Here is a 14674-nt window from a genome sequence, read left to right as displayed (position 1 = left end):
TATGTCTTCTATCTCTCTCTCTCTCTCTCTCTCTCTCTCTCTCTCTCTCTCTCTCTCTCTCTCTCTCTCTCTCTCTCTCTCTCTCTCTCTCTCTCTCTCTCTCTCTCTCTCTCTCTCTCTCTCTCTCTCAAATATGCTTAATAGGCTAGTAAGTTTATGCCTTCTACTTGTTCAGCTTTCTTTCTGTCCTTGATAAGAAATTTGCATTTTACTAAATGTACCTGACATTGACAGGGGATTTACAAAGTATTCAAAAGTCTTCAGGATAGGAGACTTGAATAATGTGGCAAGTTTGTGACTTTGATGTATTATTAGGCTATTATTATTATTAGCTTATTATTATTATTATTATTATTATTATTATTATTATTATTATTATTATTATTATTATTATTATTATTATTATTATTATTATTATTGTTGTTGTTGTTGTTGTTATTATTATTTAGTAGTTGTGGGCTAGTAGCCTTTAGTATAGTAGTAGCCTAATAGTAGGCCTAGTAGTTTCATTTTTCATTTAGCCAACTTAAATATCAGTGTCAGTCAATATTATAAATACATTTCCCTTTTACTTTTCCCTCCACATGTAACTCGTTTCCTGTGTGTCCCTTCCTTCCTGTGTTGAAAATTAATATCTCTGGATTTTCCTGTGCCGTGATTGGTGGGTACTCTCCAGCCTGAAGCTCCCTTATTGGCTGCCGGGGGATTCATACATTTCTATGGGATGGTGTGGGCTGGCTTTTCATGCGATGTGTATGTGTCTAAGGGGAGGGAGAAGGAAACTAGGAGAGAAGGATGGGTCAAAAAATAGAGGGAGGGAGAGTAAGAACGAAAGAAAGTGTGTGTGTGTGTGTGTGTGTGAGAGAGAGAGAGTTTCCTCTCCCTGGAGTGACAGACAGACCTGAGTGCTGCCAGATCTCTGGAGCTTTCTTTGCTGTTATGAGAAAGTAAACAGCTCTATCTATTAAGTCCAGGACCTCAACCCTCAAGTGTATGTGTGCACGAGTGTGTGTGTGTGTTTGAGAGAGAGAGAGAGAGAGAGAGAGACAGAGAGACAGAGAGAGACAGAGAGACAGAGACAGAAAGGGAGAAAGACACAGAGAGAGGGAGGAGAAAAAGGACCAGAGAGAGAGAGAAAGAGAGAGAGAGAGAGGCTGCAGTGCGTAAGGATGGGAGTAGCTCCTGGGTGGAGACACGGCTGACAGCTCAGCTTGCGGAGTGGAGAGGAGTGGGACTTCCTGGGAGAACCCCCCTGGATGGATGCATGGACGCATGGGAGTCTACCGCGTGAAAGAAGGCGTAAGCTAATTTGCTTTACTCTGCTCCGCTCTGCTGTGATCTGGCTGTCACTCACGGCATTGTGTGGGCTATTAGCAGTAGGTGGGCAGTAGTCTATTGTCTTGTCTGCTCTGTTCTGCTCTGCTCTGCTTTGGTCTCGCCTATATCTGCTGGCTGGCTGCCTGTCAGTCAGATTCAGCATGCACGCCGCAACAAAGCCTGGACCTCTTACCGCAATGTGGCTTGGAGATTTTTTGGAAGGAAGACAGGGTGTATAAAAGGAACAATTACTACACTACTACTGCTGCTGCTACTACTACTACTACTACTACTACTACTATTAGGTTTCGTCTTTGTGTGGTTAGTAAGTCAGTAAAGGGAGAGAGGAGCTCTGCCAGACTCTTGAGTGTGTGTAGTCTGTGTCTGTGACTGTGGGCCATTTGTTGTCAGATTAGTCACCGTGGCGACGATGACCTCTAGTTTTGGGATTGGGAGACATTCACAGTTCACTGACTTAGTCGGCGTCTTCGGGTCATTTAACAGCTAAGCTCTTATATCATGACGGCCATCTAAGTCTAAGCAGCCAGGTGATCTGATGGAGCTAGCATGAGTGATTCAATGAAGAAATAATTTGTCATTAACAATACTTTTTTTGGCTGGTGAAATCATTTGCATCATTCGTAATCTCTTTTGATTGTAGAAATTGGGAGATGCCAGTTTCTCTTCCTGGATCATTGTTGTTTGGGTCGTTACAAAGTGTTGTTTAGTGTTGTCATTGTCGTTGCCTGATACTATGGTGTATCCATTTAGCCAATCAGAAATGAGGGCACTGCCATGTTAACTACTAATGATTCTTGTAACTCATTAATTGTCTGGTCTATGGCCAGGGTGTTGTGGGACACGTGCAAGGCTTAGCGTGTGTGTGTGTGTGTGTGTGTGTGTGTGTGTGTGTGTGTGTGTGTGTGTGTGTGTGTGTGTGTGTGTGTGTGTGTGTGTGTGTGTGTGTGTGTGTGTGTGTGTGTGTGTGTGTGTGTGTGTAGGGGACAGTCTGGGAAAAGAGTGGGTAAACTCAGCAACACAAATCTGTGTGAACGTGCAGTACTGTACACAGATGTATCAGCTCTCTGACTCACGCCCATAGTGACACTTGAATTCGTTTCAACACTTAGTCACACACTTGGAGTGCAGTTCACGAGAACGCCTTGCCCTGTCTGTGTAGACCAGAAACCATAGGTGCTAGGTTTACTTTCTTTGCATTCTTGATAGAGTTCAACTCTTGCCAACAAGCTTTTGTCTTGCCCATGTGAATTAATAGCCTAGCTATACTGTATGCCCACACAGTAAATGTTGCGGTGTTAATTCAACACTTATAGAGTTCATTTAAGTCTAAATTATGTCAAATCAACTCTCTAAGTGTTAAATGAGCACTACAGAATTGACTGTGCAGGGTTTGGGGTAGGTCATGTTGGCACACCGGCGCCGGCGGCCACTATTAGATACCTTATCACGAGGCCCTAAACTAACAATTGGATCACGACTGACTGAGTACCTGACTGACTGACTGACTGACTGACTGACAAGGAAATGGGCACAGTGTTTTTGCATAATGTGGATTTGATCGCTTCCTTTTTGCCATATACACAGTTGCCAATGAAAATACCTCCATACTGTATGTGTGTGAATACAATGGCTTATGTTCTAACTAGAATATTGATGAATGGTTTATGCAAATTAATGGGACCCAGAAGGCCACCCATATGTTGAGGCGACATAGAGAGGGAGGGAGAGAGGGAGAGAGAGAGAGAGAGAGAGTGAGAGAGAGAGAGAGAGAGAGAGAGAGAGAGAGAGGAGGGAAAGGGAAAGAAAGAGGGAAAGGAAGCAAGAAGAGAGCTGAAAAGAATGGAAGAGAGTCAAGTAAAGAAAGGCCTGACTGTAGTGATAATGATGGATACCCTATCACCACTCCCAGTGCTTATGCCGTGTGTGTGTGTGTGTGTGTGTGTGTGTGTGTGTGTGTGTGTGTGTGTGTGTGTGTGTGTGTGTGTGTGTGTGTGTGTGTGTGTGTGTGTGTGTGTGTGTGTGTGTGTGTTTGACCTCATCCAAGTTATGCACATGTGATTTTGCTCATATTAATGTGTTCTATTAACAAGCCTGAGTGAAACCATCCCAAAACCTGAATCCCTAAAGCCATGAAGTGCGGTCTAGCCCAGGATGTGGTGCGGAGGAGACGGAAGAGGATTCAGACTCTGTCAAAGTTCTTAGATCCTACAATACTCTCAGCCAGGGCTCTAAATTAACATCAACCAACTGGCCAAATGCTGGTGAAATTTCCGTTTAGCTGGTAGAAAAGACCACCCTACTAGCCACTTTGACTCATTAGTGAGTACGTGTATGGCTAGTGAGATTAACATCTACTAGCTGTTTTGGCTGGGGATGAAATAAGTGAATTTAGGGCCTTGCGCTCAGCTTATGGCGTGATTGTTGTGCCTGGCTACAGTAACAATCCCTCCGCTGTTTGTTCATTTTCTGACTTACCGTATGCTCCCGCCCGTATACCCTCTTTGCAAGCTATTGTCTATTCTTCCTCTGTTTGCCCGCCTGTGCCCCTGTTCCCCTCTGAGCCATCGGCCAGTGGCGAGCGAGCGGGCCGCCTGTAGATCTCTTGAATTATTCATGATCAGGGCTGGACTGACCATCTAGCGGGCATTTCCCGGTGGACCCAGCACCCTCGTGGGCCCCTATTTTCAGAAATGAGAAACAAAATAAAATTCAGTATTTTTTACATTTCTGAAAATAGGGGCCCACGAGGGTGCGGGGCCCATGAGGGTGTAGGGCCCACGAGGGTGCGTTGCCCACCACTGAGTCAGTTCTGCGCCACTAATTATGAGGGGCTTCTTTAAGCCAAAAGTGCCCGTGCCCTATTTCTCCCCCAGTCCAGCCCTGGTGATGAGGCTGTGCCATGCTGTAGTGTAGTGCACAAGGACAGGACAGGGTCAAGAGCAGTGCCACCTGCCCGAGTTGACACTTCCATGCCTCAGGCATGGAAGACATTCGAGTGGCTGCAAATTAAAAGTTTGACATATTTCCCAAAATGGAGATATTTGAATAATTAGTTTCATTTCCAAAGCAGAATTTGTTGTTTTGTTGCTGAACCTTGATTGGCTGATTTGAATTGTTTATTGTTTTGTCATTTAGGTTTTTTTTGTTGTTGTTTGTATTGTTTTGGCTGCATGAGTAGTTGTCTGTGTTGTGTGAGGCGTGTTTGTTCATTAGTGAATGTTACTCTGTCATAAGATAGAATGGGCCCTTTGAGCGTCTCTCTCTCTCTCGCTCTCTCTCTCTCTCTCTCTCTCTCTCTCTCTCTCACACACACACACACACACACACACACACACACACACACACACACACACACACACACACACACACACACACACACACACACACACACACACACACACACACACACACACACACACACCACCACCACCAGCACCAGAGGTACTGTTGTTGTAATTCTTGAGGGATTAGTAGTCCTTCTGTTTTTGCCAGTGCATTGCACCTCTCTATGATGATTGCACAAGTAATGCTTAGAAGTGGTGAGAGTGCAGTGAGTGAGTGTGTACACCACACCGCTCCGCAACCGGGTTACACAGGCATGCCTGGATATGCCCCATACTGCTGAGGAATTTCACATGCTCACATGCACACTTCCCCTGATGGACGAGTGAGTGACTCTACTGCCTGCCTGTCTGCCTGCCTGCCTAACTACCTGTCTGCCTGCCTCCCTGCTTGCCTGCCTTCCTGCCTGCCTGTATGTCTCGCAGCATGCCTGCCTGCCTGCCTGTCTGCCTGCCTGTCTGCCTGCCTGCCTGTCTGCCTACCTGCCTGTCTGTCTGTCTGTCTGCCTGCCTGTCTGCCTGTCTGCCTGACTGACTCTCTGTCTGCCTGCCTGCACCATGCCAGACTGCCTGCCTTTCTGTCTGCCTTTCTGTCTGTCTGCCTGCCCGTCTGCCTGTCTGCCTGCCTGCTTGCCTGCCTCTCTGCCTGCGATGCGTTTCCCTGTGAATCAGCGTGATTCTCTAGGACAGCTCCATACCTTTCCTTCCTGACTGGTATGCTCAGCAGCGTAGCACAGCAGGGGCAGGATATGGGGAAGAAGATGGTGATGGCGATTTATGGCTTTGTTCCATCTGTTTCTGTTTTTTTTTTTAACTTTCCCTTGTTGTATGTTATTTGTTTCTTTCTTTCTCTCTTTATTAATTTGTTTACTTGTGGTAACAGGTGGAAATTTAAGTTTACAGTCGGACTGCACTACTGTACAGAATTCACAATTCACAATGTTTAATTCCGTTTTATTGTGTCGATTCTGTATTTTCCAGTGTGACGGATGTGAATGATTTGACAAGATGGCCTCTCTTCAGTCCACTCCAATCCAAGGTGAGGAATCATTGCCCATTTATTTATCAACATTCAACAACAGACTAATGACATATAGCCTACTGTATAGTGTATAGGAACTGTTTTGTCTCATTATTTTATTCTTTGGATATAAAATATAGGCCTAGCAGTCTAATGTAATATCTACAGTTAACTAAAGGGATCTCAAAATGAAAAAAAGACACAAATATAATATAATTAAGGTATTTTTTATACAACCTAACCATGTATATGGTACATTGACATGCAAATATACTGTACCATCATGGGCAAGTGGTGCTGGAACATCAACTGTCATAGTTAACTGAGATGCCCAGTCTGTCAGTTAAGGGCGACTGGCACTCGGTGGATCCGAGAATAGAAAAATGTGCCAGTCATTGTGCCCGAACATAAACAGGTGTGGCTGCTGCCAAGCCAGGCTGTTCTGACTGAGCGCCATCTGTATCCAGTGGCCGTGCCAAGGTCAAGCGTGGGCACTGCTGCAGTCGAGGTCAGCAGGCCGCCCAAGCATCCCTGCACAACCTGACCTTACCTTTCGCATGGCGTTAACCCCTTAATCCCTGCTGGGCTGACCATGTGCGCGCTGCATGCTAGTCCAGACGGAGGGCCATATGCTGGGTTGTCAGAGCGACACTGAGAGCGTTAACTTGACTGTACAGTACAGTAGACTGTTGTTATCCTCTCACATGCACTCTTGACAGTGTAGAGGCGAAGGTTGGAGGTGTAGGTTCATGCATAGTATAGTGCTACCGCTGTGGGGATAAACTATGATGTCCATGAAGATCCACCCCAACAAAACGGATTTGTTGTCATTCTTTTGCATTAACGATTCCAAAGAGGACCACAGACAAGGTAAATGCGGTTGGGTTGTTTTTAGGGAATGGCATAGCTGCGTTTATGTGTTTGTTTGTTTGTTTTTGCTGTAGCGTTAGCTTAGCATGGTGACACACAAACGCACACAAGAGAGAGAGAGAGAGTGTGTTAGTGTGTCTGTGTCTGTGTGTCTGTGTGAGAGAGACAGAGAATAAGACCCTGTTTTGTCGTATATGTTTTTCTGTTGTAGGCGCATCAGTTTGGGCCTTTCATTTACACGTAAACAGAATTTTAGAAATCTCTTTAAATTCTGGGTTTGAAAACAACCGTTTTAGGAAGTTAAAACACACCTGTCACAATGGCGTTTTAATTTTTTATCCACATGCTGTGTTTACACTGAAATGGATAACAAGATATCCACATACTTGTAAACAAGGCCTTAGAGAGAGAGAGAGAGAGAGAGAGAGAGAGAGAGAGAGAGAGAGAGAGAGAGAGAGATAGACAGAGACAGAGAGACAGAGACAGAGAGAGAGAGAGAGAGAGAGAGAGAGAGAGAGAGAGAGAGAGAGAGAGAGAGAGAGAGAGAGAGATAGACAGAGACAGAGACAGAGAGAGAGAGAGAGAGAGAGAGAGAGAGAGAGAGGCTGAAGGGTGGGCAGAGATTCTGAGGGAGCAGGGGAAGTTGTTGAGTTTCAGCAGTGCTTTTTGACAGCACTTTTATTTTACCACACCAACAGGTTTAGGACCAATCCAGAGTTAGACCCACTTGCTGCTGCAGAGCAATTCACTTTTATGTGGTGAAAGGTCACATCAATGATGATAAGATCATGTCATCATTCATGTGACATAGTAACATTTTTCACAGAGGGCAGAAAAAGGCAGCACATTTACAGAGGTCAAACCCACACACACACACACACACACACACACAAAACACCGTAGAAGACTTTTCCAAAGGCCAGATGGTCACATGCCTAAGAGGGCGTAATCCATTTCTCAACCTTAGCCGCGGCACTGCCGTGGAAGCCCTCGCTAATCTTATCCTACCTACTTATTGTTCTTCTAGTTATCGGCAGCGAAAGCTGTCGTGATGTGTGAAGTAATGGCGGGGGGAGTGACGGTGTTTGTTTTGGATGGATAATGCGTGGTGGACCGTGGTGGTTTATAGCAGCGTTTCCACTTCCCCTGTTGTGACAGATGTTTAGGTGAGGTGAGGTGAGTATGTGTGTTCATGACAGACGATGGCTGATGATGGTTGCTTTGGGATAGGCCTATATCTGCTTTGGTGGTAGTGATGGTGCCAACTGCCATCAGATCAGCAGTTAAACGTTTCCGCCATCATAAATCAATCATTGATTTAATACTGTGTAATGGGAAAAAAAGCCATAACCATTTATCACAACTATTCATACATCCTTTGACAAATAGGTTGATTGTAACAGATGCTCAATTGAGGTGCGTATATGTGTCCATAAAAGATGAGGGGCTGCTTTGGGATATGTGTTTTGGGGGTAGTGATCGTGCCAGCTGCCATTGGCACTTAAACGTTTCCACTGTCATAAATCAGTAAGTTTATTTATCAAGGGATGTGGGAATAGTTATGATAAATGATGATTGTACTTTTTTTCTGTCGTGCTTTATTGTAATTCGCTATTCAATAAATCTGGTTATTGTGCTAAAAATGATGTGATAATGGGCCTAGCAAAACTTTTCCACGATCCTCAAAATGTGAAACAAGAAACAAAGAAAGATAGAAACAATATGGCTGATAGATGTACGCGTTGTGCTCTGGAAATGAAAGGTTACTTTGTGGCTTCGTGAGGGTGAGTGTGCCTGTTGTTCAGCACGCACTGCTTCAGTGCATTGTGTTCTTGCCTAAAATATCACACATCCTCCTCACACAATGCTCACAATTCAGTTTTGACATTTTGTTGTTTTGTCTGTGGGCCTGTCTGTGGCTTTGTTATGTGGTTGAACCCGCACAAGTGTGGGATGTGTGGTTGAAAGTGCACACAGATTATTATGCGTATCATGTCATTTCATATGAAGGAAATGAAACTCTACCAAAAGTTTCAGTGAAAGTGGAAATTCTGTTTTGCTAGAAAGTAAAAGTGTGTGTGTGTGTGTGTGTGTGTGTGTGTGTGTGTGTGTGTGTGTGTGTGTGTGTGTGTGTGTGTGTGTGTGTGTGTGTGTGTGTGTGTGTGTGTGTGTGTGTGTGTGTGTGTGTGTGTGTGTGCGCGCGCGCGCGCGGGCGCAGGTGTGTGTGTGTCTGTGTGCGGGTGCGGGCGGTGTGTGTGTGTGTGTGTGTGTGGGTGTGGGTGTGTTAGAGAGAGGGAGAGAGATTCTCATTCTCATTCAGATTCTCATTTATCAAGGTCATGTATTTCCTTCTTTGAGCTTGATTGATGGTCATCCTCATCCACAGAGCTTCATCAGTTGTGGTCTGTTCAAATGCTGGTTTCCTGAATATGTGACAGGGATTTATTTTCTGGCTTATTTTCTTTACCCCTGGTGTTATATGTTGAATGAAGACGAAGTAGGAACTAGGAAATATAACACATTAGCTGCTGTCCTCATCTCTCCTCATAGTTCCATAGCTCGTAGTTCCAATAGCTCATAGTTCCATCCATTTTTCTTGATATTTCAACTCCCATTAGTCCCATGACTCAAGTCAAATGAGATTTGAAATATCAAGGAAAATGAATTGAACTGTATGCCATACCATCAATTCTGATACCCTTTTTTCTTTCTTTATTTTCCAGACTCCATGTCTATCAGATTGCCTCCAATGCATCAGCACCAGCTGGAGGATGACGATGATGAAGAAGAGGAGTACGGAGAGAAGTTTGAGTTTGACGACTCCGATGAAGATGGCGGCCAGGCCTCAAAGAGCTCTGAGGTGGGCGGAGAATACTACTCATGCGTGGATGACGCTGCCGCAGCAGCAGCAGCAGCAGCAGCAGGGGCCTCCAAGCCAACGGTGGTCCTGAGCACGTTCCAGAACCCGGTGCTGCCCAACCCACTGTCCAGGGCCGGGACCTCCATGGTCCATGAGGACCACCTCAACAACCCAGGTGAGTCATCAGCAGAGGCGCATCTTGCCACCAGGCAAGGCAGGCAGCCGCTTGGGGCCCCCAAGCCCCTAGATGGTTAATGATAGCCCATACTCTAATACAGTAGTGGTGATTTTGGTTCAAATGTTCATTCTTTTGCATTTTCGCTTGGGGCCCCACCTGACCCTAGAATCGCCTCTGGTCATCAGGACAAGGGCTGCACGATATGAGAAAAAAAATGATACTCGATTACAGCATGCAATACCTATATTTAAACGATAAACGATATTTAAACGATCTTTAGAAATATAGCCGAGTGTTTTTCTTGTCACTAATTTGTCGGTCTCTGTGGGGGGCGTGGCTTTGGTCATGGCAGGCTTCTTGCACATTTGTTGACATTCAGCAAGTGATTGGACTGCACAGAAATGTTTTACTTGTTTGCGATAATAAAGTCATTTTCGTGATACGCATATCGTCACTCTTGATATCGTGATTTCGATTATATTTTCGATATATTGCGCAGCCCTAATCAGGACCCTGTTTCTAGAACCCATCCTTGCGAACGAGTTGGCAACTTACTATGTGTCCAATGGAAAATTGCATTGCAACCAAGTAAGTTTCCAGCAACGATGTTGTTGAGAAATGCACCCTAGGTCAGGCACTCATGTGCTTGAGAAAGAGAAATAAGATAAATAATGATAGAAGTATCTAAAGCGGCTGCATGCATATGAATAACATAAAGCTGTTTTTTAAAGGGGTGACAGACGAAACAACCCCTGTCCCCTCTTAATGTCTGTTAAGACATGGCTGCTGTCATAAACTTGATGACACCAAAAGTTCAATGACCAAGTTGTGATGTACTATTACTAAAGGCTCTGTGTAATGTGGTAGCAAAGGATTTTCAATGACTATTGCATCATTCCACTGGAGGAATGATGTGTGTTTTGAGGCTACATAGTCAATCTTAAAAGATCAGAGTCTTGGAGGTAGATTTGATTGTTATTGCCAAGAAGGTAGTCGGTGAGAGGTCAGCGGTGGTAACCTGGACCTCGACCCAATTTCGCTCATAATTGAATGAGGTAACTCAGGAACTATTGCCTTTTGTGGCATTGGCCAGGCAAGATGTCTCTCACATTGTCTCACACTGTGTTCTTGCTGTTTTTACATTGAGAGAGAGAGAGAGAGAGAGAGAGAGAGAGAGAGAGAGAGAGAGACAGAGACAGAGACAGAGAGAGAGAGAGAGAGAGAGAGAGAGAGAGAGAGAGAGAGACAGAGACAGAGACAGAGACAGAGAGGCAGAGGGAGAGAGAGAAACAGATACAAACCTTCTTTACTCTCGTCAACAGACGCCTGTATAGTGCTGTTTTGTTTTGTGGGAACCACATAGTTGTGTGTCATAGCCATTAAGCCTGTTATGTTTCTACATGCAGCTCAACTTTGTCTTTGATTAATAATGTCTGCGCAAAGTGCTAGACTCTTTCAACGCCGTCACTCATAAAACAGGGCCTGGATCTCAAGTTATAGACGGCAGTATACCACTTACAGCGTATTTAAGAGTCTGGGTGTGTGTGAACTCCTCCACACAAAAACGGCTGGGCTGGGAAAAATATACACGCCATCCACCCCCTCTCCGCACACATCTGGCACATGTCCCATTTCACAGGCACACCATTGAAGTACTATACTGTCTTCTCTCATCGGTGTATTTGTCTGTTCTTGTTGAGTTTTTCTCAGTGCACGTACAGTAGGCCTGTTTTTAAGCATGTTTTTTGTATCAATTCCACAGATATGGTGGCCAGAGAGTCTCCGGATGGGTAGGTGTCTTATGGCTTATTTTATTCTGAATCTTTCTTGTTCAGGTCATTCACATTCAGCTGAGTCACACGTTTTGGGTGGATTGGGAGGGGTAGAGGGAAGGCATTTGAGGCAGTTACATGTCAAGTCAAGTCAAGTCAGTTTTTATTGTCACTTTCTTCATATGCACAAGTCATACAAGGACAATCAAATGATGTTTTCTCTTTATACCATGACAAGACATAGACATAGACAAGACTGACATTTTACAGACTGACATAATGTGTCAGGACAGGTAACTGTGATGGACTGGTAACCATAAGTGATTAATACTAAGTACAGTGCAAATGAACATTTGACATTGAACATTGAACATTTAACATTTAATATGTAACATGTAGACAGAAAGATAAGATATATAGAATGTAGACATTACAATAATTAGACAATAATAACAGTGACAGTAGACTTTACATTACAGTTAGGGTAGCTGCCAGTTTTATCCAAAGCAATAAATATTACAGAGTAATTGATTGCAGTCCCTGGGGCAGTTTGGGGATAGGTGTCTTGCTCAAGGGCACTTCTGCCATGGTATGGGCAAGAGTGAGGATAGAATCTGCGACCCTGCAGGTGTTGAGGAATTACATAGGGGTAACAGGGTCGTTAGAAAAGTCTTAAACACAAGCAGGTAATTGGAGTGCTTCTGGGTCTTCACCTTTTTTCCTTGGTGCTCATCAGTGTAGGGGCTCTCAAACTTGGTCCAGGAAGACAGATGCTGAGGCACTCAAGGTTGCAATTTTTTTACTTTTTTATTTGGCTACAATGCCTACGCGTTTCGGCCCTTATGGCCTTCTTCAGGGCGTATCGATACGCCCTGAAGAAGGCCATAAGGGCCGAAACGCGTAGGCATTGTAGCCAAATAAAAAAGTAAAAAAAAATTGCAACCTTGAGTGCCTCAGCATCTGTCGTTAGAAAAGTTGAAAAAAAAAGGTTTTTTAGGCTTTCAGTATATTTTAAAGTTAGGTCCTTTACACCACCTGCCAATCCAAATGAGACCTTCTGCTTTGTTTGTCTGTAGAAGCTCTGTGGAACCAAAAGAATCAGAGGAGACAGAGACCACCTGGAAGGCAAATAACATCTATGAAGGTACTATTTTATTTATGTATTATAAACATTTTTATTTTATTCTAGCCCTATGAACATTGACTATCCCTTATTTACTCTTATTAACTTATTTCTTGGACCAGTGCTTTCCCAAGCACCTGTATGTGCAACACTTACAACTCCAACTCCAACTGCCATTTTATCTGCTCTGTTGAAAAATGCTCTCAGGAATGTGGCCACCAGTGGGCTTAAAATAGATGATTCAAACTTGCAAACTCAAACAGACACCACCACAGTAATGGAAGTGGAGCACAATGTCAGATAAAAACAAAGATGTCTAAAGATAGTTGTGCCTACTCGTTAATGTCATAGACCAGGGGTTCCAAACCTTTTCCAACGTGGAACCCACTCGAATTTGTCACAAATGTTCAGGGCCCATTTCTGACCCAATAAAGAATAAAACTCAAATAAATCAATAGTAACACACACCAAAATATGATAATAATTTGTAGAAAATGATGTCAAGGCCCACTTGGAATACCTTCAGGGCCCACCAGTGGGCCCCGGCCCATAGGTTGAAAATCACTGTCATAGACACTTGTTTGTTCTCTATACGATCCACCATAGTAGAACCCACTGAGTTCGTTTTGGGTAACACTTTATTTGAATGGTTCACTATTACAGTGGATCTACCACATTAGGTACAGTGCAATAACCAGAATAACAACATTTAATACCAGTGTAATATGTACCAACCCTAACCCTAACTCTAACCCTAACCCTAACTCTAACCCTAGATGTAAGTACAAAATTGGTACGTGGTGTTACACTGGTATTACATGGTATTAAATACTGTTACACTGGTTATTACACTGTGCCTAATGTGGTAGATCCACTGTGTAACCTGGTTTGGTGCCATGTTTTCTTCACTGCCCCATGATTGCTCCTTGCAAGGTCCAGCTATAGAAACACCTGGAAAGTCTCATGGAAATATGTGCATGCACAGTAAATGTTGCGGTGTTACTTCAACACTTAGAGAGTTCATTTGAGTCCAAATGATGTCAAATCAACTCTCTAAGTGTTAAATGAGCACTGCAGAATTTACTGTGTGGAATTGCTTCTACTATACTGGCCTACAAAGGTACAGTGCAGTAACATTGAAACGGACAAAAAGGCATTCAAAGTCCTGTTATTAGGTTGGATATTTCAGCTCCTATAAATTTGACATATAGTATTAAACGGAACACATTTGGACCACAAGGCGTTGTCACATGATAAAGCACGTGTTACTAAGACCACTTTCAGTCTATTTCTGTTCAATTTGGACAAAATATGTCAAATGTTTCTGCACTTTGCCTTTGTAGGGCAGTGCACATTGTGAAGAAGTGAATATTTTTCATGTGGCCTTAGTGGGCGGCCTTGGTGATATCTCACTGTGGCTTTGTTGTTGTTGTGGCAACCACAGGTTCACAGCCTGAGTGTTACTACACCCCAGTCCTTAAAAAGGCTGACCGCCCTCAGGCTCTGACAGGTCTGTAGAAGGAACGGTGAAACTCATCGCCATCTTTCTCATTCTCCCTCTGACTCTCTCTATTTCCTTCAATCATATTACCTCTCTTAAATCTTCACTCTTTTCTCTGTCTTTGTCTCTCTTGCTTCTTTCTCTGTCTCTGTCTATTTCTGTCTTTCTCTCTCTCTCTCTCTCCCTCTCTCCGTCTCTCAACTTTTGACTCTACTCGCTTGAAATCACGCTGTGAGGGGTGTCTTACTGGAAATTTTTACTCTCTGACTCATAGAAAGAGCACTTGCACACACAAAAAATCCCCACTTGGTCAGATCAGCCTGGTAACAGCAAATCCTAACATACTGCACCGGATAATCAAATACAGACATTGTATTACCTCATCGCAAGCAAACGCTGTACACCCCAAGTGGAGTGTGGAGTACAGGGCCGGATTAAGATGGCCTGGGGCCCCGAGGCTACAGGTTGTGATAGGCCCCCCAGTAAAAAAGAAATGATAAAAAAACATTTACAGAAACAGTGTCATAATTTCGAGCTATATATCACGATTTCCAACTAGAGCCAAGAGTATTAACAACAAATGAATATTTAAATTTCAACATTGCATCTGCAATTCAGCAAAAATTGTTTTCTCCCCTTTGACCAATCGGGGGCCCCTGGTCGGTGGGAG

The 14674-nt window shown here is 43.9% G+C and overlaps 1 protein-coding gene across 5 annotated transcripts in view; it reads left to right on the top strand.

Moving 5' to 3' along the window:
• Positions 1–894: 894 nt before the first annotated feature.
• arhgef10lb (Rho guanine nucleotide exchange factor (GEF) 10-like b) overlaps positions 895–14674 on the top strand; it is a 99250-nt gene continuing 85470 nt past the window's right edge. For 2 of the 5 annotated variants that reach the window (XM_063208421.1, XM_063208418.1), the window contains exons 1-6: positions 895–1299; positions 5661–5718; positions 9294–9605; positions 11371–11398; positions 12457–12524; positions 13948–14013. In XM_063208421.1, coding sequence (XP_063064491.1) covers positions 5688–5718; positions 9294–9605; positions 11371–11398; positions 12457–12524; positions 13948–14013 — 505 coding nt within the window. In that variant the 5' untranslated portion in view covers positions 895–1299; positions 5661–5687. Of the gene's footprint in view, positions 1300–5186; positions 5444–5660; positions 5719–6501; positions 6571–9293; positions 9606–11370; positions 11399–12456; positions 12525–13947; positions 14014–14674 lie in introns of those variants that run through there. The other 3 variants (XM_063208417.1, XM_063208420.1, XM_063208419.1) reach the window with 3 other exon arrangements.

This window comes from Engraulis encrasicolus, chromosome 10, assembly GCF_034702125.1.
Source record: "Engraulis encrasicolus isolate BLACKSEA-1 chromosome 10, IST_EnEncr_1.0, whole genome shotgun sequence".
NCBI classification, from domain to species: Eukaryota; Metazoa; Chordata; class Actinopteri; order Clupeiformes; family Engraulidae; genus Engraulis; species Engraulis encrasicolus.
Note: the sequence above shows the minus strand (reverse complement) of the source record. Positions and strands in the feature narration are given on the sequence as shown.